The sequence below is a fragment of the Macaca nemestrina genome, chromosome 7 (genome assembly GCF_043159975.1).
Source record: "Macaca nemestrina isolate mMacNem1 chromosome 7, mMacNem.hap1, whole genome shotgun sequence".
Taxonomy (NCBI): Eukaryota; Metazoa; Chordata; class Mammalia; order Primates; family Cercopithecidae; genus Macaca; species Macaca nemestrina.
The window spans coordinates 83,884,991-83,907,424 of NC_092131.1; the positions used below are offsets into that span (position 1 = coordinate 83,884,991).

A 22,434-nucleotide genomic window follows, 5' to 3' on the forward strand; every position below is an offset into this window, starting at 1 on the left:
AGGTGAGAGCTCTCAGTCCCTATAGGAACCCGATCTCCTCTTTCCTCCTACTGAGTATGGAGCTCCATCTAGGATGATCAGTGCCTTAAAAGAGGCTTAATATTTTTGGTTGTTCATTTATTCATTCAATTCAACAAATATTTATTGGGTATCTGCCATGTATTGGCTTTTAAAGAGACTACAGTTGAACAATTCCCTAAATAGCTCCAAAATAGCATGAGCTGACCCTACCAGAAGCCCTGGTGTAGCTCTCCAGGAGTTGTTCTAGAAAAAACTGCTGATCACTTCTGCCTCAACCAGAAGAGCCCATGGACCACTGAACAAAATGGAAAGCAAGTACCAAGGTGAGCACCTTTTAGTGAAAGCCAACACACAACCCACAGGGTTGAGTATCCCTGTGAAGGACTGAGTGCCTAGGGCTGGCCCTATCGGGTTCCCACAACCTCCAATCATGGTCAGACCTCCAAAAGGTAAAATATGGACACCTTTTTTCTGCCCTAAATCTTTAAGACTCTCCATGCTTCTGGGTTATCAAAAGCCTGTGTCCAGAGCATGTGCTTGTCAGGAACATTAATTAGGGTATTTGCATGCAAGAGTTGTCATGCAAAGGAGAGGGCAGGAAAGCTCTGAATTGTTTCCACTGCAGTGTACACCACAATGTCACCAACTCGCTGGATGGGCTGGTATATCTAGCCTTACCACAATGCCCTTGGAGTGGGTTTGGGGTCTGCCAGCTCAAGGAGCTCCTGTTCATAGGGCATATAAGTCCCTATGAACATATAAGTCCCAAGGAATACAAATAGGGATCCTTCACTACATCGTTGGATGCTTCACAACTTTCCCAGCCTCCTGCAGGACCAGCTGAGTGGTCCTGCAACCTATGTGAAAACAGGTGAAACCTATGTGAAAACAGCCCTGAAACCTATGATGTGAAAACAGGATAACTTGATGGTTCAGAGCCATTATTTCCATATGGGCTTAGGCAAGGTACTTAAACTCTCAGTGTCTCAGTTTCCTCATCTATAGAAAGGTAATAAAAGCAGTACCTATCCCCTTAGGGTTCGTGTGAGAATTAAATAAGCTAATCTATGTACCTGGTGCATGATAAGTTTTATATATGCATTGGCTATGATCTTAGGGCAGCTATGAGAGAGCTGAGCCCTAAAACCATAAAACCTGCCTAAACACCATCTCCACTCATGGCCTGGCAGGTGATGGAGCAGGAAATCCTGTGGGAAAAGAGAAGGCTTTGACTGTAGGAGTGGGTTGATTGTGGGTTCCTGGAAGGTGAGGACCCATTCCCTAACATCCTCAATGCCCAGCCACACCTAACCTGGCCGCTGCATGCGGCAGGCACTCAGGAAACGCTAGTCAGGGAGAAAGACACTAGCTTTCGCTTTGCCCCCTGCCCCACCCCAGGGGCGGGACTGTAGAGGCGCCTGTAAGGGAAGTTGTTCAGTCAACTCAGAATACGGGTAGCAACCCGGAAAGTGGAGTCACCGTCCTGGTCTAGAGACTGATCCCTGCAGAGACAGATCCCTTCCCCTCTCTGCCAAAGACCGCAGCCCCAGAAGTCATTCCATCTCCTACTGCTCGCAATTTCCAGAGGCCCCCTCGCACCTTCCAGCCTGATGTCGTGCGTCAAGTTATGGTGAGTAGGGAGTGGCATGTCGATCGCAGCCTCCGACATTCACACCCAGAGCGCCCCACGGACTCGTTCAGAGAACGCCTTTGAGTCTGGAGACGGTGGGGGCCGGCGAGAGAGGCCGGGGATTGCAGTAAGAGCGCCGAGTCACAGGGGCGCGGGGAGCAGCGCTGGCGTAGGGCACTGCCGGCTAGTGGGCGACACCCCTGTCTCAGGCCCAGTGGTGCCTCCGCCTCCTTGGTGTCCATCGAGGAACTGGAAAACCAGGAGTTCGTCGGCAGAGGCGGGTTCGGCACAGTGTTCCGGGCGCGATATAGGAAGTGGGGCTACGATGTGGCGGTCAAGATTGTAAACTCGTGAGTGACCCCTGTTGCCCCCCCCGGCCGCAATCTGGCCAAAAAGGTGGAGCCACTGTGCTCTGGGGCCTGAATGGGGAATGGAGGGATTTTTCCCACGACCCCGGGTGACTCCAGCTCTCTCCTGGAGTGTAGGAAGGCGATATCCAGGGAGGTCAAGGCCATGGCAAGTCTGGATAACGAATTCGTGCTGCGCCTAGAAGGGGTCATCGAGAAGGTGAACTGGGACCACGTGCCCAAGCCGGCTCTGGTGACTAAATTCATGGAGAACGGCTCCCTGTCCGGGCTGCTGCAGCCCGAGTGCCCTAGGCCCTGGCCGCTGCTTTGCCGCCTGCTGAAAGAAGTGGTGCTTGGGATGTTTTACCTGCACAACCAGAACCCGGTGCTCCTGCACCGGGACCTCAAGCCATCCAATGTCCTGCTGGACCCAGAGCTGCACGTCAAGGTCAGCTGGTCTACACCCCTCTCAGCCTCAGGACAAGGTCCCACCCCAGAGCAGCTCCAGCCAGGCCCACTGGACACCAGACCTCCAGAGCCCTGTCTATTGAATAGGCGTAGCCTCTCCCTCTGGACACAGGGCTGCCAGGGCACAAAGCCCAGCCAGGAGTTTTAGCTCCTGCCATACCAGGTGATAGAGGCCCCGACCCACACGAGTCATTTCCACCAGCTGCCCCACCAACCCCTCCGAAGAGTCATGGCTGACCCAGCCCTGGAGACTCACACCTTGACCCAGCCCTACCACAGGCACCTAGATCTACTATCCAAGGGAGCCTCTTCCCTTGACCTCCACACTCCCTTTACAAAGCTGAACCTGAACCTTCTGGGGGCAAGGGGGTTTCTGGAGGCTGCCTGGCCCCCTTGTCTTCCCTACCTCCCACTTCTTTCCTTCCTTTGCAGCTGGCAGATTTTGGCCTGTCCACATTTCAGGGAGGCTCACAGTCAGGGACAGCATCCAGGGAGCCAGGGGGCACCCTGGGCTACTTGGCCCCAGAACTGTTTGTTAATGTAAACCGGAAGGCCTCCACAGCCAGTGATGTCTACAGGTAAGGATCCCAGCCCAAACACACAGCCGGGATTCCTACACTTCTCTGGGCCCTCCCAGGGGGTGATGTATAGGAAAGGAGTCTTGCCAGTGATTGGACTGGTCCTCAGCTTTGTGTCTCCTGCAGCTTCGGGATCCTAATGTGGGCAGTGCTTGCTGGAAGAGAAGCTGAGTGTAAGACTCTAGGCGGATTCTGGGATCCTTAACCCCAGGTGCCCTTCTCTTGAAAGCCCCAAAGCTTCCCCTTCCTGCTCACCTACTAAGACTGCCCTCCTCCCTCCTTGTGCTCCCACATTACACTCCCTGCCTCTTTCCATGATGGAGCAGATATTCCCTTTTACCCTGAATGCCTTCTCTTCTCACCCTCCTCCCCTACTCCAGTGCCAACAGAAGCATCACTGGTGTGTGGAGCAGTGTGCAGGAGGCAGACCCGGCCCTCATTGACTGAGCTGCCCCAAGCCGGGCCTGAGACTCCCGGCTTAGAAGGACTGAAGGAGCTAATGCAGCTCTGCTGGAGCAGTGAGCCCAAGGACAGACCCTCCTTCCAGGGTGAGCTGGCCAATTAGCTGGATCTGGGGTAAGCTTGGGTCTGTCAGTATGGGGCTTTCCTCAGGAAAAGAAGATTTGCTCACCTGCAACCCACTCTGCTGTCCCTCTAGAATGCCTACCAAAAACTGATGAAGCCTTCCAGATGGTGGAGAACAATATAAATGCTGCTGTCTCCACAGTGAGCGCCAACATCACCCCTCTCCAGGAGCTGGTCAGGGATGGCACAACATGGCTACCTGGCCATCCAATGACTCACCATTAACCACAGCTTTTTTATGCCTTGACCTTTGTCCTCACCCTCCCCAGCCCACCCCTGAGTTCCAAGAGACTACTCCCTTGGGTTTACTCTGGCTCATCCAAGTCATACCCAGCAAACTCCTCCCATCCCTGCAGGTAAAGAATTTCCTATCTGAGCTCAGGAGCAGCAATCCGAGATTTTCTACCCCAGAGTCAGGCCAAGGAGGGACAGAAATGGATGGCTTTAGGAGAACCACAGGAAACCAACACTCTCGTAATGATGTCATGGTTTCTGAGCTGCTAAACAAACTGAATCTAGAGGGGTCTCCCAGCTCTGTTCCTGAAAAATACCCGAGCCTTACCAAGAGGAGCAGGGCACAAGAGGAGCAGGTTCTGCAAGCCAGGACAGCAGGGACATCTTCAGATTCAGTGGCCCAACCTCCCCAGACTCCAGAGACCTCAACTTTCAGAAACCAGATGCCCAGCCCCACATCAACTGGAACACCAAGTCCTGGACCCCAGGGGAATCAGGTGAGACATTGGCAGGATTAGGGGATGCACTAAGAGTCCTATAAATGCTGTCCCCTTGCCAGGCAAAACTTGGGGCTGAGAGGAGTGCACTGGGCGGTCCAGGCTCCAGGACAGAACTGGATGCTCTGTGCTGTTTGCAGGGCGCTGAGAGACATGGCATGAACTGGTCCTCCAGGACCCCGGAGCCAAATCCAGTAACAGGTACCCACTCTCCACCTCTTTCTTTTCCCTGTTCAATTCTTCCACGAGACTCCTCCTCCAGATCTATATCTAGATTCAGGGTACTTTGTGGAGGGGAGGGGAGAAGATGATCTAACTCAACCTCATTTCATAAATGGGAAAACTGACACCCCCTGAGAAAGGAGCCCTCTGAGGTCACACAACGAAGCTTGGATTTGTCCCTGAGTTTTCTAACTTTCCACAGCATCAGCTCTGTGAGCCCCCTAAGTTCCATTGTTTCAGCAGTCCAGAGGACTTCCCAGCAAAAAAGATCAGGGTCTCAAATGTCAATTGCTACTCTCTAGAGCTTCTGCTAAGCCAATTCTGGAGAGGAACTCTGAAGGGAAGGGCACAGGACACACCTTAACACAGCCATTTGGGCGACCACTCCACTCAAGGCCAAGCTGGGGGTGGAGACCTCATACTCCCCACCCACCCCCAACTTGGCCTTTCTGACAGCTAAACCCTCCTGCCACCATCACTATTTCTCTTAAAGGGCGACCACTCATTAACTTACACAACTGTTCTGGGGTGCAAGTTGGAGACAACAACTACTTGACTATGCAACAGACAACTGCCTTGCCCACAGGGGGCCTGGCACCTTCGGGCACGGGGAGGGGCTGGCAGCACCCCCCACCAATAGGTTCGCAAGAAGGCCCTGAAGAACCTGAAAACTGGAGCGGGCCACATGGTTGGTATAATCATAGTGGAAAATAAAGCACCTTCAGAGCTTGCCTCCAAGAGTTACGAGTTAAGGAAGAGCGCCACCCCTTGAGGCCCCTGACTTCCTTCTAGGGCAGTCTGGCCTGCCCACAAACTGACTTTGTGATCTGTCCCCCAGGAGTCAATAAACATGATGGAATGCTAGCCAAAGTCTGAGCTCAGCCAGGGGCCGGGAGGGACTGGGATGGGGGTGGGAGCTGCCAGTGAGGGATAGGGAGGCACCACAACTCTACTATGGCAGGAAGCGGGGATGCTGGGGGCTGGGAGTGGGCAACGGCCTGGCACACAAGGTCAGGGCACAGCCGGCTACAACAGGAAGGAATCCCAGAGGCCTGGTTCCCCAGACCACTCTAATCTCAGGGCAGTGCTTCCTTTAAAGCCTAGGATGGCGACCCCACCCTAACCCTAAACTCTGGGGATAGAGGCTGTGGTCCCTTTTCTTCTGGGCTCTCAACTCAGTTGCAGCGCTCTGGGAAGGGATGAGTGGGTGTGAAAGATCACAGACCAGGCCCCCCACGGTGCCCTCAGGTTCTTAGAGATCATGAGGTCCCATACCTGCCTCCACCACACACTCAGGTTGCTTCCTAGACATTGCTTCCCTTTTGATTCCCAGCTGCTCTTCGGGAGTGGAAAGCTATGGCTCCTAAAGCTATACACACGCGCACCCCCTCCCACGGAACAGTTCAAACCTGGTAGTAGTGGTTGCCAGCCAGGCGGAGAGACGAGGAGAATGAGCGCCCGCAGCTCTGACCTAGATCCCCACCAGGACTCACATTCTTCCCTACATTCTCGCCAGGCTTCAGCCCCCCGCCCTCAGTCTCCCCACTACCAAACGTTCACCCCCATTTGGCCACACCCTATTCGGTCCACCCCAGCCACCCCTTCGCATCTCTCCCAGGGTCCACATTGCCCTTCCCTGAAGGGGCTGAGGCGGGAAGGCGATGGTGTTAAGAGAGACAAAACCAAGTGCGGGAGGAGACCAGGGGAGTCCGGCTTCGGCACAGGAAGGGGCCGGGCTGTCCCGTCGGGGAAGTGGGAGGGGGGCCGCGGCGCCTGGAGGGAAGCTCCTGTCGCCCGGGACTCTGAGCCAGAGCGCAGCGGCGAGCGTGACTCCGCCATCAGGTCCCCGGCTGCCTTCCTGGGCCTAGCCCACTCCGCTGCGCCAGCGACGCGGGCAGTGAGTTCGGGGGACAGGGGAACCCAGGGCTCCCTCGCACCAACCCCAAATCCTGCCCTCCTGGCGATGAAGCTTTGCTAGGGCACCTCCACAATCCGGGCACGAGGGAGGAGGAGGAAAGGACTGAGGGATCCCCTCATAGCCAGCTGGGAGCGGGCTGGGAGGCCGCAGGGAGGGCCTGAAAAAGGAGACGGGATTACCACGAGGTTTGGGGGTGCGGGGAGGTAGCGGCTTGGAGCGGGTTAGAAAAGCTCAGGTGCGGTCCGCCGGGCCGAAGGAGGTAACCCGGCGCCCGGCCCTAGCCAGCCTCGGGACTCTGGGCGGGGGAGATCATGGCCCGCCTCTTCAGCCCCCGGCCACCCCCCAGCGAAGACCTCTTCTACGAGACCTACTACAGCCTGAGCCAGCAGTACCCGCTGCTGCTGCTGCTGCTGGGGATCGTGCTCTGTGCGCTCGCGGCGCTGCTCGTGGTTGCCTGGGCCAGCGGCAGGGTGAGCCGGGCCGCCGCTGCGGGAGGGTCGCTGCCTGGGTAGCATTTTCGGGGTTGGGGTTTGTGGGGTCTTTTTTTCGATGTGTTTCGTTGCTGGGAGCCGAGAAAGAACCATTGAATCTGGCTAGGAACTGCAGTGACCCTGGGCAAGTCACTGTACCATTCTGGGTCTGCGCAGGGAGAAAGCTGAGTCCTGGATGCTTCTAGTTTCTGTCCGGGTTCTGACAGACTTCATGAACGTCCGTGGTCTACGGGTTCTACAATAAATCCATCACCGGATTTTCCAGTTTTCCAAAAGGGAAATTCTAGGAGGCCCCTGAGGAATTCATTTCCTGCCTTTCTCTGCCTCTTAGGGGATGTGGGGCAGTTGTGCCCACAGACTCCCAGAAGGCACCCTCCACCCGGCTCTCACTGAGTCCCAAAGTAAACCCATGTCCAGTTCCTGTTTGGGAAGGAAGGGGGTCTTCAATCAAATTCTAGAAATGGCCTGCCCCGGGTTTTCTTTTCACCCCTTGGAGGCAAAGTGGGAAAATCACCGGGCGTGGCCAATCCTTGCTGGTTCACGCCGAAATCCAGGAAGAGATGGGGACAAAACGCGGGGACGACGGTGGAACTTCTGCAAGGAGTTGAGGCAGGTGGCGAAATCGCAGCCCTGGCGGCCAGGAAGGTGCGGGACGCCGCGGGTCCTGGCGCCCCCTGCTGCTCGAGCACTGCCTCGCACCGCCCTCCGAGCTGCCAGCCGCCGGCCCCCGCGCCGCCGGGAATCTCCCGAGCAAATTGGCCAGATTTGGAGACATTCATTCCGAAGTGCCTTCTTGTGAGCTAGGATCTATCTTTTACTTGTTTCATGAAGCTTTGGTTCCCGTTTGACAGATAAGAAAATTGAGGCTCAGAAAAGTCATGGATTCACAAATAGGGATGGGAGCCAGATCTTCTAGGTAGCTGTCCCAGGCTCAGCAAGATAATAGGTTGGACCGCAGGAGGCTGGGCGCAGTGGCTCACGCCCGTAATCCCAGCACTTTGGGAGGCCGAGGTGGGAGATCGCTTGAGCCCAGAAGCTCGAGACCAGCCTGGGCAACTTGGCGAGATCCTGTCTTCTACTAAAAATGCAAAAGAAAAAAAAAAAATTCAGCCGGGCGTGGTGGCGGTAGCATGTAATCCCAGCTACTCGGGAGGCTGAGGCACGAGAATCACTTGAACCCGGAGGCAGAGGTTGCAGTAAGCCGAGATCGTGCCACTGAACTCCAGCCTGGGCGACAGAGCAAGACTCTGTCTCAAAAAACTAACCAACCAACCAACAAAAATCATACGAGATTGCTGAGTCTGGATAAAAACAGTAGGACACAAGCAATTTCAAATGGTTCAACCTAAAGTGAATGGCAAGCGTAGGTGCCTTGCCTCCTTTTAGTACTTAGGCTTGAGACATCTTTCAGAACTGGGCTGAGGGGCTGGGCTGCCGGCTCTTCCTTTATCAGGTTCGTTCCTTCTCCCTGTCACAATCTTGCCTCATATACCCCTTGCCCACAGGAGCTGACCTCAGACCCGAGCTTCCTGACCACTGTGCTGTGCGCGCTGGGCGGCTTCTCGCTGCTGCTGGGCCTCGCTTCCCGCGAGCAGCGACTGCAGCGCTGGACGCGTCCTCTGTCCGGCTTGGTATGGGTCGCGCTGCTAGCGCTAGGCCACGCCTTCCTGTTCACCGGGGGCGTGGTGAGCGCCTGGGACCAGGTGAGAGGGGCGGCAGGCAGGGCAGCGGGGACGGCCCGGGCTTCGATCCCTCACCAGGCCTTGAATAGTCCCACTCTGGCCTTCGGCTTTCCGCGCCCCGCCCCCAGGTGTCCTATTTTCTCTTCGTCATCTTCACGGTGTATGCCATGCTGCCCTTGGGCATGCGGGACGCCGCCGTCGCGGGCCTCGCCTCCTCACTCTCGCATCTACTGGTCCTGGGGCTGTATCTTGGGCCACAGCCGGACTCACGGCCTGCACTGCTGCCGCAGGTGAGCACGCAAGTAGCACAGGCTGCGCTCAGGACGGCTCTGTCACGTGCTAGTAGTCTCCTTTGGTGGGGTTGTGGAGCTGTGACTCCAAGGCAGGGTGCAACGCTGGGAGTAGGATACCCAATCTTGCTTTCGCAGAGCTGGTACAACAGTGTGGTGCAATGCCTGCTGTTACCAGAAGAGGGATCCAGGTCTCAAGGAAGGGAGTCGTGTCGTGGTTTGCCCGGGGACAACAGATGTTGGTTAATGAAACCTTGACACAGAATGTAAAAAAAAAAAAAAAAGTTTTGTGCCACGGAAGTGGGTAGCGACAGTGGAGTGGTATTCCAAACAGAGGAAATGTACCTGCAAAGGTTCCAGACCTAAGAGGTCATATTGGTGAAGCAGCCGAGAGTCTGGAGCAGGGAGCATCTGGGAAGGGAAACGCCCCTAGGGATGCCACAGTGTGGCACCACTTGTTCCACAGTAGTTAGGTCCCTCACTGTAGAACCCAGTCTCCCCCAGCCAGTCTTTGAGACCAATTCCAGCTACACACGACAACCACCTGGGTCCCGCGTCCTCTGAGGCTGGCCTTCGCCCACAGTTGGCAGCAAATGCGGTGCTGTTCCTGTGCGGGAACGTGGCAGGAGTGTACCACAAGGCGCTGATGGAGCGCGCCCTGCGGGCCACGTTCCGGGAGGCACTCAGCTCCTTGCACTCGCGCCGGCGGCTGGACACCGAAAAGAAGCACCAGGTTAGCCTGGCCTAGGAAGGCCAGACCAGCGCTCCCAGAGAGGAGTTGCTTAGATTACATAACGGGGGTCCTCCACAGGTTGAGTGACTCTGGGCAGATTTCTTGACCTGTTTCCTCTTTTGTATAAAACGTGGGTATTGCCCATCTTAGAAGGTTGTGAGGCTCACACAAACCAAAGCTTATAAAAAGCACTTTAGAGCATTATGATATTAAGTGAACTCTCATTCAGGTGTTGATACTGGGAGTTCAGTCCCTAAAGGTGATCAATGTAGGATGGGGTGCTGGAGCCCTGTTGTGTGCAGAGGGAGGACCTGGGGGAGCATCCTGGGGAGCACGTGTGGTGGGCAGTGTGGGCTCCTGAGTGATTTGGGGGGCAGGGGCTCCCGGCTTTAGGATGCAGAGGAGTTGGTACTCATAGTGACCTCTTCTAGGAACACCTTCTCTTGTCCATCCTTCCTGCCTACCTGGCCCGAGAGATGAAAGCAGAGATCATGGCACGGCTGCAGGCAGGACAGGGGTCACGGCCAGAAAGCACCAACAATTTCCACAGCCTCTATGTCAAGAGGCACCAGGGAGTCAGGTATGATGAAGAATGGCTGGAGGGGAGGAGCCTGTGGGCTAAGACCCTGGCCCCACTGACACAGCCTGCCCTATGCAGTGTGCTGTATGCTGACATTGTGGGCTTCACGCGGCTGGCCAGCGAGTGTTCCCCTAAGGAGCTGGTGCTCATGCTCAATGAGCTCTTTGGCAAGTTCGACCAGATCGCCAAGGTCAGAGAAGGCTTCCCTCCCCACCCAGGGACCCTCAAATTTCCCATCCTGGGTAGCCCCTTCCAAGGGAAACTCCCACCTTATAAGATCCCAGGCCCACTTCAGTGCATGCAGGCCCCCAGATACCCCAGTGGAAAGAGGAAACCCTCTCAAACATTCCCAGTCATGAAGCTGCTCACCACACATCTGAAACCTGCAGAGATCCCTCAATATCTCCACAGATGTCCCAAGTACAATGCCCCATACAAGCTCAGAGCCCCAACATATGTGTCTCTGGACACTACGACCAAATCTATAGAGACGTTTTGATATTCTAACCTTAGGAGGCCCTTCCAAGAGAAATTTCTGCCCTATGCAACCTCAGCCCAGCAACCTGCTTAGACTCCAGGGATACCTCCAAGCAACCAATCCTTGGGTTCCCCCCAACCTCTCAATCCTGAGACCACTACCACATATTCAACTCTGGGTACCCCCTTCACTTGCCAAAAGTGGAAAGAGCCACAGCCATCCAGCCCTTGGGGAAACCCTTCTGAGAAAGAGATCTGCATGGAAGACAGTTAGCCCCATATCAGGTGAAAGGAGTCCCTAGATCTGATCTAAACACAACCCCACCTTGGAAGTTCTTCAGGAATACCACACTCGCTCCCCGCTTTTCCCAACTCCCTCCTACCCTTCTGGCCTCTAACCAGGTTCCTCTACACACCCACATACACACTCCCAGGAGCATGAATGCATGCGGATCAAGATCCTGGGGGACTGTTACTACTGTGTCTCCGGACTGCCACTCTCACTGCCAGACCATGCCATCAACTGCGTGCGCATGGGGCTGGACATGTGCCGGGCCATCAGGTCAGCTCAGGCGGTGGTCAGGAGGAATGCTGAGGGTGGATGTGGGGGCAGCAGGCAACTGACAGAAGGTCCTCTTTGTGAGAATCAGGGGTGTCTCATAGGCAGGGCTGAGGGTAGGACTCAGATTGCCCCACACTCACTCTGCTCAGGAAACTGCGGGCAGCCACTGGCGTGGACATCAACATGCGTGTGGGCGTGCACTCAGGCAGTGTACTCTGTGGAGTCATCGGGCTGCAGAAGTGGCAGTATGACGTTTGGTCCCATGATGTCACACTGGCTAACCACATGGAGGCAGGCGGTGTACCAGGGTGAGACCTATGGCCCTAGGCAGCTACAGCAGAAGGCCAACCAGGCCTACCACAGGCTGCCAAACTTTTCGTTAGTTCCTTAAGATAAGCACAAGATGAGTACCTTAAGATGAGTCCCATATGGGGCTTGGGAGATCCTAGGGTACAGGGAGGGGAGCTGGGAGGCACCTCCTGTAACACAGGCTCTTTCTTGAAGTCAGACCTCCAGGAATGATCTTTAAAAGACATGAGATGTTTGTTAGTTCTAGGAGCCACGGGCGTGAGGGGGCAGGAAATAGGAGATGTGAAGGCCCTCCCTGCTGACCCCTACTGCCTCCCTCCTTCCAGGCGAGTGCACATCACAGGGGCTACCCTGGCCCTGCTGGCAGGAGCTTATGCTGTGGAGGACGCAGGCATGGAGCATCGGGATCCCTACCTTCGGGAGCTAGGGGAGCCCACCTATCTGGTCATCGATCCACGGGTAAAAGCCCAGCGCAGACCCCGTGGGTTGGCCCACACAAACTGTCCCACAGTCAACAGGCCTGATCTCTTCTGTGCCAGAGACTGAGTTCCTGGATCCTACTGGGGGGTGGAGGAAGAATGAGGGAGTGTCTGTCATCTTTACTCTCAGCCCTCATGTGTCCCAGGCAGAGGAGGAGGATGAGAAGGGCACTGCAGGAGGCTTGCTCTCCTCGCTTGAGGGCCCCAAGATGCGTCCATCACTGCTGATGACCCGTTACCTGGAGTCCTGGGGTGCAGCCAAGCCTTTTGCCCACCTGAGCCACGTAGACAGCCCTGTGTCCACCTCCACTCCTCTCCAGGTATGCGCACCTTCACCCTGAGCCCCAGAGCTTAGTTAAATCCACCCCCAGTATCCTCAGGCCCCACTCCCACCCAGCCTTCTCTGCCCCCACCGCCAGTGAGCCACTTAATGATTTGTGATATCCCAAAGTCCTGAACTGTCTGGTCACCCCAGTCACTGGTTCAGGCCTTTCCTTGCCCCTCCTTCCAGAGAAAGGGCCCTCCAGCTCACCTCAGAGAAGATCCAAGATCCCTACAGACACCATGTCCATAACTCCCCAGCCTCTACTCAGGAGAGTGCCTTCCCCTGACACCACATAGGCAGTTGGACCCCCACTTCCTCCTGTCTCTGATTGTAGGGCTGTGCACCCATAGCACCAGGAAATGTCTCTGTTTAACTCAGTTCCTGAAACTTCATGCTCTCTTCTTCAATCCCCCCAACACTGGGGAGTGGGGGAAGGACACTGGCAGCAGTGGTTGCAGGAAGTACTTAATTCCAAGTGTTAACATGAGGTAGGGGAGAGGTCAGAGGGTTAAGCTGGCAGGAGGAAGAGGAAGGAAGAAGCTGAGGCTCAGCTGACTGTTGGAGGATGAGACCTCTAAGGTGGGTAGAGTGGTGTGTGGGGATTGCTCCAAGCCCAGGGACTATGAGATGACCTTAGGTGCAAGGTTGTTGTTCAAGAGTATCTCCTGAGGCAGGACCTTCACTAGCACAGAAATCCACTTAGCCCCTGAAGTTCCAGGGGATCAGTCAAATATCAGAAATCTTGCCAGGCACAGTGGCTCACGCCTGTAATCCCAGCACTTTGGAAGGCCGAGGCAGATGGATAGCTTGAGGTCAGTAGTTTGAGACCAGCCTGGCCAACATGGCGAAACCCCATCTCTACTAAAAATACAAAAATTAGCCAGGCGTGGTGGTGCGTGCCTGTAATCCCAGCTATTCATGAGGCTGAGGCAAGAGAATTGCTTGAATCTGGAAGGCGGAAGTTGCAGTGAGCTGAGATTGTACCACTGCACTCCAGCCTGAGCAACAAGAGAGAAACTCCATCTCAAAAAAAAAAAAAAGAAAGAAAGAAAGAAAGAAAGAAAAAAGAAATCCAGCCAGGTGCTGTGGCTCACGCCTATAATCCCAGCACTTTGAGAGGCTGAGACAGGCAGATCACCTGAGGTCAGCAGTTTGAGACCAGCCTGACCAACATGGTGAAACCCCCTCTCTACTAAAAATGCAAAAATTAGCCAGGCATGGTGGCACATGCCTGTAATCCCAGCTACCCAGGAGGCTGAGGCAGGAAAATCGCTTTAACCTAGGGGGCAGAGGTTACAGTGAGCCAAGATCACGCCATTGCACTCCAACCTGGTGACAGAGCAAGATTCCGTCACAGACACACACACACACACACACACACACACACACACACACACAGATCCTGGGAGTCTAGAGAGTCAGGGGGAAACTTACTTTAAGGAGGTTCAAACCTCTTCTTCAAGAGCAGGTGGGATTTGGGAGAGAGAGAGGTCATTAGAGGCAGAGGAAAGAGCCCAGTGAAATGCCCAAGGTCAAGGACATGTATAGAGCATGCAGTGTGGCTCATGGTCTACCTCACTACAGGGAGTCTACCTCACCCACCATGCCCACCTCTCACTGTGCTCTCCCAACAGGAGAAGACCCTGGCTTCCTTCAGCCCCCAGTGGAGCCTAGATCGGTGAGGAGGCCCCAAAGCCTTTGCCAGTGGGGCTGTCTGGATGACCCCCTCCATCCTCCCTGGGGGTCTGCTCGTGCTTTGCCCAGATGCTCTGAGAGTCTCTGTGGTGATGTACTTGGCTCTCACTGCTGTGCAGGAGCCGTACCCTCCGTGGACTAGATGATGAACTGGACACCGGGGATGCCAAGTTCTTCCAGGTCATTGAGCAGCTCAACTCACAGAAGTACGGAGAACAAAGAGGGCTGGGAGGGCCGCAGGCCCTGAGGTCGTGTGGTGGAGAAGGGATGGTGCTCCCTGAGGGACTGGAAGGAAGACTCACCTGACCACCCGCTCTTGCCCTCACTCTGCCCTCTTCCTGCCCCTCTCTGCCCTCTTCCTGCCCTTCTCTGCCCTCTGCTCTCTGGTGCTTTCACCCACCCTCCCACCTCCCACCAGACAGTGGAAGCAGTCGAAGGACTTCAACCCACTGACACTGTACTTCAGAGAGAAGGAGATGGAGAAAGAGGTGAGCTGTGGAGTGAATGGCACCAAACGACTTCCCAACTTTAGTTCCTTGGCGCTGGGGAGGGGTCAGCCCTTGGGTCTCCTCCCCAGGTCTGCTCAGTTTGTGATCCTAGGGATGAGGAGCTTGTGCCTCTCTCTAAGGGAAAGTCACTCTGTAGACTGAGCTACTGGATGGTAGAGGGAGGAAGGAGGGTAGCTCCTTGGAGAACTGGTAGGGTCTACATGGAACTGAACTGGAGGCTTGGCGGTGAGGCTGAGGAGCCCACCCATTGCCCGGGAGTGATGCCTTCAAGGTGATGGGCAGCACGGGACCCTGTCTCTACCTCCGGCCCCCTCACTTTCAGTACCGACTCTCTGCAATCCCCGCCTTCAAATACTATGAAGCCTGCACCTTCCTGGTTTTTCTCTCCAACTTCATCATCCAGATGCTAGTGACAAACAGGTGAGAGTGCCCCAGGCGAAGGAGGCCCTGGCTGTCACAAGCGGATCACCTTGCCCTCATGACCCCTGGCCACACTTTCTTCATTCACCTCTTCCCCTTAGCTTCAGGCACTTACCCACAGAGGAAACGGGTTTTCTGGGGAAAATGATAATCGCAGCCCTTATCTTAATCTTGTACATCCTGTGGACTTTCTACACAGCCCTAGCATTTTCCCATGAGCGTCTCTTTTGGTGCTAACAACATCTCCATGAAGGCGGGTTTGTTTCCATTGAGAAACCCAAATCTGGCAGCAAATGTGTGAGCTTAGAAAGTAGATCCTCGCCAAGTGCGGTGGCTCAAGCCTGTAATCCCAGCACTTTGGGAGGCCGAGACGGGTGGATCACGAGGTCAGGAGATCGAGACCATCCTGGCTAACACGGTGAAACCCTGTCTCTACTAAAAAAAAAAAAATACAAAAAACTAGCCAGGCGCGGTGGCGGGCGCCTGTAGTCCCAGCTACTCGGGAGGCTGAGGCAGGAGAATGGCGTAAACCCGGGAGGCGGAGCTTGCAGTGAGCTGAGGTCCGGCCACTGCACTCCAGCCTGGGTGGCAGAGCGAGACTCCGTCTCAAAAAAAAAAAAAAAAAAAAAGAAAGTAGGCCCTCATTCCTAGTCCACTGCTAGCAGGGACGAGGACTTGTTAACTCAGCCACGTGGCCGGGTGCAATGGCTCACACCTGTAATCCCAGCACTCTGGGAGGCCAAGGCAGGTGGATCACCTGAGGTCAGGAGTCAAGACCAGCCTGGCCAACACGGTGAAAGCCCGTCTCTACTAAAAGTACAAAAATATACTGGGTGAGATAGCAGACTCCTGTAATCCCAGCTACGCGGGAGGCTGACAGTAGGAGAATCGCTCAAACCCTGGAGGCAGAGTTTGCAGTGAGCCAAGATGACACCCCTGCACTCCAGCCTGGGCAACAGAGCGAGACTCCGTCTCAAAAAAAAGAAAAAAAAAAAAAAACTCAGCCAGGTTAAAGAGCTTTAGCCTAAAGACCCAGAGATCGGTCTGCCGTAGCCTTGGTCATTCTTGTGAGCCCCCACTCCCCACCATACGGGTCCCTGTTCCACCTCAACACTGCTCTAGACCCTTAAGCCAGCCAACCCAGATCATTAGAATGCAATGTGTTTTATCAGCCGGGACCCCATTGCCAGCCAACCCAGATTCCCCAGAACCACTTCCCCCATCTCCCACCCAACTCACCAGCACCTTCACAGCACACAGGGAGCCTGTTCTGGCACTTCAAGGCCTCGATTTTGTCTCCCTTTAGGCCCCCAGCTCTGGCCATCACGTATAGCATCACCTTCCTCCTCTTCCTCCTCCTCCTTTTTGTCTGCTTCTCAGAGGACCTGATGGTGAGGTGGGCTGAGGGGTGGAAGTGGCATGCCAGAGCCCTGGTCACAACCTGTCCTGAAGAGGGTGCCCCAGCCCCATGGCTAAGACGCCCATGCTCCCTCCACAGAGGTGTGTCCTGAAAGGCCCCAAGATGCTGCACTGGCTGCCTGCACTGTCTGGCCTGGTGGCCACACGACCAGGACTGAGAATAGCCTTGGGCACCGCCACCATCCTCCTTGTCTTTGCCATGGCCATTACCAGCCTGGTGAGGACAGAGGGGGCCCTATCCACCCCCATCAGGGCATGTTGGACCTGCCAGGGACTGAAAGGGAACCCCTGGATTTGGGCAGGCAGCTGGACTAAGCCCAGGAGATGCTGGAAATGTTGTATAAATAGAAAGAAAAAAATTACAGTCACCAGCAATCTACCATCTGGGTATAATAGTTGTTAATAACACTTTGGTGAATGTCCTTATCTTTTTTATGTGTAGGCAGTTATTTATTACTTAGATCACTTGGCTGATTTTTCAGGATTTAGACTCATTCCTAGAATTCTATTCCTGGAGGGCACCTGGGAATCACCCATCAGCCAAGTTACAGAAGAGGAAGCTAAGGCCCAGAGAGGCTAAGTGGCTGGCAAGAGCTCACACAGTGGCTCAGAGTCAGAGAAGTACTCTTGACACCCCTCACACAACTCCTCCCCCAGTGAGGACCCCAGTGCTGAGGTTCCCTTCCCTACCAGAAATAGCAGAATCCACCCCTTTGGACGAGTCTGGACCTGACTCATCCCTGGGTCAGCTGAAACCCAGCACAAGCCACCATTGTGCCCAAGAAGCTACCTGCCTCTTCAGCTCCTCATCTCCTCTGCAGTTCTTCTTCCCAGCATCATCAGACTGCCCTTTCCAAGCTCCCAATGTGTCCTCCATGATTTCCAACCTCTCCTGGGAGCTCCCTGGGTCTCTGCCTCTCATCAGTGTCCCAGTGAGTGTTCCCACATGCCCTTAATCTCCTTCCTCAGCCCAAGTCCACAGCTCCCCTGAGTGGAGGAACACTCCATTCTGTGGATTAGAACAGACATAAGTCACACCCAGTGTGTATCAGTGTATGACGCCCCCTGTCTCCCAGATAGGACCTGGGCCTGGGAGGGACAGGAAGGGAGCCCTCAGGGGTCCCCCCTCTGCCTGTGGGACATGCCCACTCCTGACGCCTGCCTGGCCCCACAGTACTCCATGCACTGCTGCACGCTGGGCTTCCTCTCCTGCTCCCTCTTTCTGCACATGAGCTTCGAGCTGAAGCTGCTGCTGCTCCTGCTGTGGCTGGCAGCATCCTGCTCCCTCTTCCTGCACTCCCACGCCTGGCTGTCCGACTGCCTCATCGTCCGCCTCTATCTGGGCCCCTTGGACTCCAGGTATGCACAGCTGCTGGACAGAGGTGCCGGGCCCCCTGGGATGGGGGTGAGATGGGATACAGCAGAGCTGTCCTGGCCTTACTGACCTGAATCACCTACAGGGCAAAGTGGGAGGGAAGCGGAGGCCTACATGGGCACTGGGGGCAGGGAGAAGGCCAGGAAGGGGCAGAGCAAGGGGCAACCCTGATCCATGGCCCCTTCAGGCCCGGAGTGCTGAAGGAGCCCAAATTCATGGGTGCTATCTCCTTCTTCATCTTCTTCTTCACCCTCCTTGTCCTGGCTCGCCAGGTAAGTCACCCAGCTCAGCCCCACCAGGGCCCACCTATGAGTGGCCCCCATATTTGTGACTTGATCTTTCTAATCTCCAGGGTTGAATCCCGTTGGAAGCTTCTAAGCGAGTCTTTCTGCTTCCTTTCTTTCTCCTCCACTCCCCGTCCCTCCTTTCTCCCACACCCCTATCTAGGAAAGCCCATGCTTTAGAAAAAGTCTGCTGCCAATTCTGTATCCCTAGTCTGAATCTAATTTCAAGGATAGTCTCTCTCCAAGGATACTTGCACCTTAAGCCCTACTTCTAAACTGGGGGTGGGGTGGGGGTGGTTTCAGGCATCATGGAGTTGGGGCTGAACACGCAGAAGCTGCGCTTCCCCTGCTCTGTGTCTCCCCATGGCCCCTGGTGACCCTCCCCAGAATGAGTACTACTGCCGCCTGGACTTCCTATGGAAGAAGAAGCTGAGGCAGGAGCGGGAGGAGACAGAGACGATGGAGAACCTGACTCGGCTGCTCTTGGAGAACGTGCTCCCTGCACACGTGGCCCCCCAGTTCATTGGCCAGAACCGGCGCAACGAGGTGACTCCTGACCCCCTGACTCCTGATCCACGGATGCCATAGGGCCTAATTTCGGATGAAAGTCTTGACCTATGGCCAGTTCTCTCTAGTGCTTGTCAAGCATCTTCGTTTTCACAAGATCTTAGATTCTGTCTTTGGTGAGCACAAAATTGCATTTCAAATTCTTACTTGGAAGGTATGTCTTATCTAATTCATGACCATTCCATACCTTCCAGAAGCTTAGGTGTTGATGGGAGCTGTCTGGAGCAGGGGTCCCCAGCCCCCAGGCCCCAGGTCCATGGCCTGTTGGGAACTGGCTACACAGCAGAGGTGAGGTGAGCCGTGAGCCAGCACTACCGCCTGAGCTCCGCCTCCTGTCAGATCAGCAGCGGCATCAGATTCTCATAGGAACTCGAACCTTATTGTGAACTGCACATGCAAGGGGTCTAGTTTGTACACTCCTTATGAAAATGTATTAGGCTGATACAAAATTAATCGCAGTTTTTGCCATTAAAAGTAATATAATTAAAAGTAATTACTTTTTTTTTTTTTTGAGACGGAGTTTCACTCTTGTCCCTCAGGCTGGAGTACATGTAATGGTGTGATCTCAGCTCACTGAAACCTCTGCCTCCTGGGTTCAAGCGATTCTCCTGCCTCAGCCTCCCAGGTAGCTGGGATTACAGGTGCCTGCCACCATGCCTGGCTAATTATTTTTGCATTTTTTTTTTTAGTAGAGACAGGGTTTCATCATGTTGACCAGGCTGGTCTCGATCTCCTGATCTCAGGTGATCCACCTGCCTTAGGCCTCCCAAAATGCTGAGATTATAGGTGCACTGCACCCGACCTAAAAGTAATTACTTTTAATGGCAAAAAAAAAAAAAAGCAATTAATTTTGCACCAATCTGATAACTAATGCCTGATGATCTGAAGTGGAACAGTTTCATCCCAAAACCATCCCCCCCACAGCCTGGGTGCATGGAAAACTTGTCTTCCATGAAACCCATCCTTGGGGCCAAAAAGGTTGGGGACTGCTGGTCTAGAGGATACAGTCCACCCCTCTCTCTAGACGTGTACTATCCAATATGGTAGCCATTAGCATATGAAAATTTAATGTTAATGAATTAAAATATTCAGTTCCTCAGTTGCATCAGCCACATTTCCAGGGCTCAACAGCCACTTGTATCTAGTGGCCACCCTATTGGACACTGCAGATAGGGAATGTTTCCACTGCAAAAATTTCTATTGGATGCTGCTGCTCTAGATCCTCAAAAATCTTACTAGAGCCAAACCATCAGAAAGTCACCCACATATTTGTACCATCGTATTTGTATCATCTGCTGGCCCTCTGCTATGGAAATGCTCTTGACTCATATTGAAGGGTGTTAAAAGAAACAGCTCAGGAGCTCTTTCACAGCCTTATGCCCCCACCGCCTGCTCCCTGCTCTCAAGATCAGCTCTGGTTTCTTCTCTAATAGACACAGGGAATGTTGTAATCGATCCTTTTCTCTCTTCACTTTGGCGGCTAGAAAGCTGAGAACCAAAATCTAAGACTAAATAGGACTTCATGGCACTCATTTTGTGAACCACCCTCAGATCTGATTCCATCTTTATCATCTTACTCTTATTTTCCCTTTGCCTCATAGTCCCTATTGTTGCTTACTTTATCTTTCATTTTGTAGCTATCTTAACTGACTTAAACACTTAAACACGTTTTACCTTTGGTTTTGTAGCTGACTTAATTGACTTAAACACCTTTCAGCAGTAGGATAGGATATAGAAATAATTCACATTGACAGGATCCCACTTCTAGGAGTGATTCCCTTCGTGTTGCTGTGAGGTGATCCTGACCCCAAACCTCTGTCTTTTCTAGAATTACAATGAGATCCAAGCTTTGACTCCTAAGTCACTTCCCTGGGGTAGCCTGGCCCTACTCCTGTCCCTCCCTCCCAATTCTTCTTAAACAGGGAGACCAGGAATGTGGACATGGGGAGGAGGGCCCCACACAGACCTAGAAAGGAGAGGAACATGACATGTACCCCTCACTCCAGTCTCCTGCTCTCCCAGGATCTCTACCACCAGTCCTACGAATGCGTTTGTGTCCTCTTCGCTTCAGTCCCAGACTTCAAGGAGTTCTACTCTGAATCCAACATCAATCATGAGGGCCTAGAGTGTCTGAGGCTGCTCAATGAAATAATTGCTGATTTTGATGAGGTGAAAATTCCAAGAGTCTCCCAGAACCTATGTCCTAGATTCTAAAATTTCCCCCAGTACCTCCTTCCACTTTGCTTTTCTGGCCATGAAGTCAATCCTCCCCTCTACAGTACTCCCTCGCCTCCTCTGATCCCCCAGATCTACCCACTCCAGCAACACTGCCCACCACCAACCCTCTCCTTCCTGACACCATCCCCACTCCCACAGCCTGATCCTTTAACTCCAAAGGCTTGGGGCTGGGCTTCTGGGAGAGGGGATGGAGAGAGTAAGAGAGACTGGGGACAGGACTCTTCTCTACATACAGCTGCTCTCCAAGCCCAAGTTCAGTGGGGTGGAGAAGATCAAGACCATTGGCAGCACCTACATGGCAGCCACAGGATTAAATGCCACCTCTGGACAGGATGCACAACAGGTACAGCAACCCTTCCTTACTTACCACCCTCCTCTGGTCTCTCATTGATGGGCTCATTAGTGGGACTTATTCCTGTGCCCTCACTGGCCCACCCTGGTGCGTGGGCCCATTGCCAGGATGCTGAACGGAGCTGCAGCCACCTTGGCACTATGGTGGAATTTGCCGTTGCCCTGGGGTCTAAGCTGGACGTCATCAACAAGCATTCATTCAACAACTTCCGCCTGCGTGTGGGTGAGAGACTTCCCCTGCTGCAACAGTCTGGTACCTCCTCACCTTCCTGAGCTTGCCCCACTCCAAGTCCTTTGTTAGCTGCTCCCAGTTCATCCTGAAGCCCCTTTCCTAACTCACTCCCTGGGATGGGGTGTGAAGCTGCTGGGCCAGGAGGTATGAGGCTCTCCCACTCTTTTTCTTAAGCTACATTCCTCCAGCCTTAGAGACCCCTCCTCTCCTCTAGGGCCCCCCAGGCTCTTCTCCCTTCCTTCTAGTTCCTTGTGCTTCCTCTTCCCCTCTTCCTTCTCCAAGTCTGTCATTACCACATCCCTTATTAGGGTTGAACCATGGACCAGTAGTAGCTGGAGTTATTGGGGCCCAGAAGCCACAGTATGACATTTGGGGCAACACAGTGAACGTGGCCAGCCGCATGGAGAGTACAGGAGTCCTTGGCAAAATCCAAGTGAGTGAACAACATTGGAGGCATAGGGGGAGGGGAACTAAGAATAGGGCCACCTCCATATTCCCTCACCCCCCTCCAATTGTAGGTGACTGAGGAGACAGCCTGGGCCCTACAGTCCCTGGGCTACACCTGCTACAGCCGGGGGGTCATCAAGGTGAAAGGCAAAGGGCAGCTCTGCACCTACTTCCTGAACACAGACTTGACACGAAGTGGACCTCCTTCAGTTACCCTAGGCTGAGATTGCACTCCCCTTCTAAGAACCTCAATAAAGAGACTCTGGTGTGCCTGGAGCCCATTGATGTCAGAAGCTGCTGATATAGCTGGGGATCACCTTCTCCTTGCCCTTCAGTGGGAAGTATTCTTCCCAGGCCAATTTTAGTGCGAGTGTGTGTGTGTGTGTGTGTGTGTGTGTGTGTGTGTGTGCATATGTGTGCACACATGCATGCATGTGAGACTGAGCATGTTGAAATGGAGTGATTTTTT

At 54.1% G+C, this 22,434-nt stretch overlaps 2 protein-coding genes across 6 annotated transcripts; both read left to right on the forward strand.

The window, feature by feature from the left end:
• Nucleotides 1-1,443: 1,443 nt before the first annotated feature.
• Nucleotides 1,444-5,461, forward strand: LOC105477873 (receptor interacting serine/threonine kinase 3). Its single transcript, XM_011734745.2, has 10 exons — nt 1,444-1,651; nt 1,861-2,001; nt 2,137-2,446; nt 2,899-3,044; nt 3,171-3,217; nt 3,425-3,592; nt 3,703-3,770; nt 3,986-4,360; nt 4,501-4,561; nt 5,076-5,461. Exons 1-10 carry the CDS (start codon nt 1,632-1,634, stop codon nt 5,294-5,296), a joined length of 1,557 nt encoding a protein of 518 aa, XP_011733047.1. The 5' UTR covers nt 1,444-1,631; the 3' UTR covers nt 5,297-5,461.
• Nucleotides 5,462-6,344: 883 nt separating this feature from the next.
• On the forward strand, nt 6,345-22,241 carry LOC105477872 (adenylate cyclase 4). Of its 5 annotated transcripts, none has more exons than XM_011734738.3 (26): nt 6,345-6,479; nt 6,786-6,970; nt 8,497-8,694; nt 8,802-8,963; nt 9,547-9,696; nt 10,128-10,276; nt 10,355-10,466; nt 11,188-11,315; nt 11,465-11,623; nt 11,951-12,083; nt 12,250-12,423; nt 14,063-14,106; nt 14,243-14,329; nt 14,542-14,611; nt 14,955-15,052; nt 16,359-16,443; nt 16,551-16,688; nt 17,293-17,403; nt 17,646-17,830; nt 18,034-18,118; nt 18,518-18,676; nt 20,720-20,866; nt 21,171-21,278; nt 21,395-21,509; nt 21,827-21,951; nt 22,037-22,241. In XM_011734738.3, the coding sequence occupies exons 2-26, from the start codon at nt 6,812-6,814 to the stop codon at nt 22,187-22,189; spliced, it is 3,234 nt and encodes a 1,077-aa protein (XP_011733040.1). In that variant the 5' UTR covers nt 6,345-6,479; nt 6,786-6,811; the 3' UTR covers nt 22,190-22,241. The 5 variants fall into 5 exon arrangements, with proteins under 5 accessions (XP_011733040.1, XP_011733039.1, XP_011733046.1 ...); XM_011734737.3 differs by having other exon boundaries at nt 6,387-6,479; nt 6,782-6,970; XM_071100390.1 differs by lacking the exons at nt 6,345-6,479; nt 6,786-6,970; nt 10,355-10,466 and having other exon boundaries at nt 8,491-8,694.
• Nucleotides 22,242-22,434: the final 193 nt, after the last annotated feature.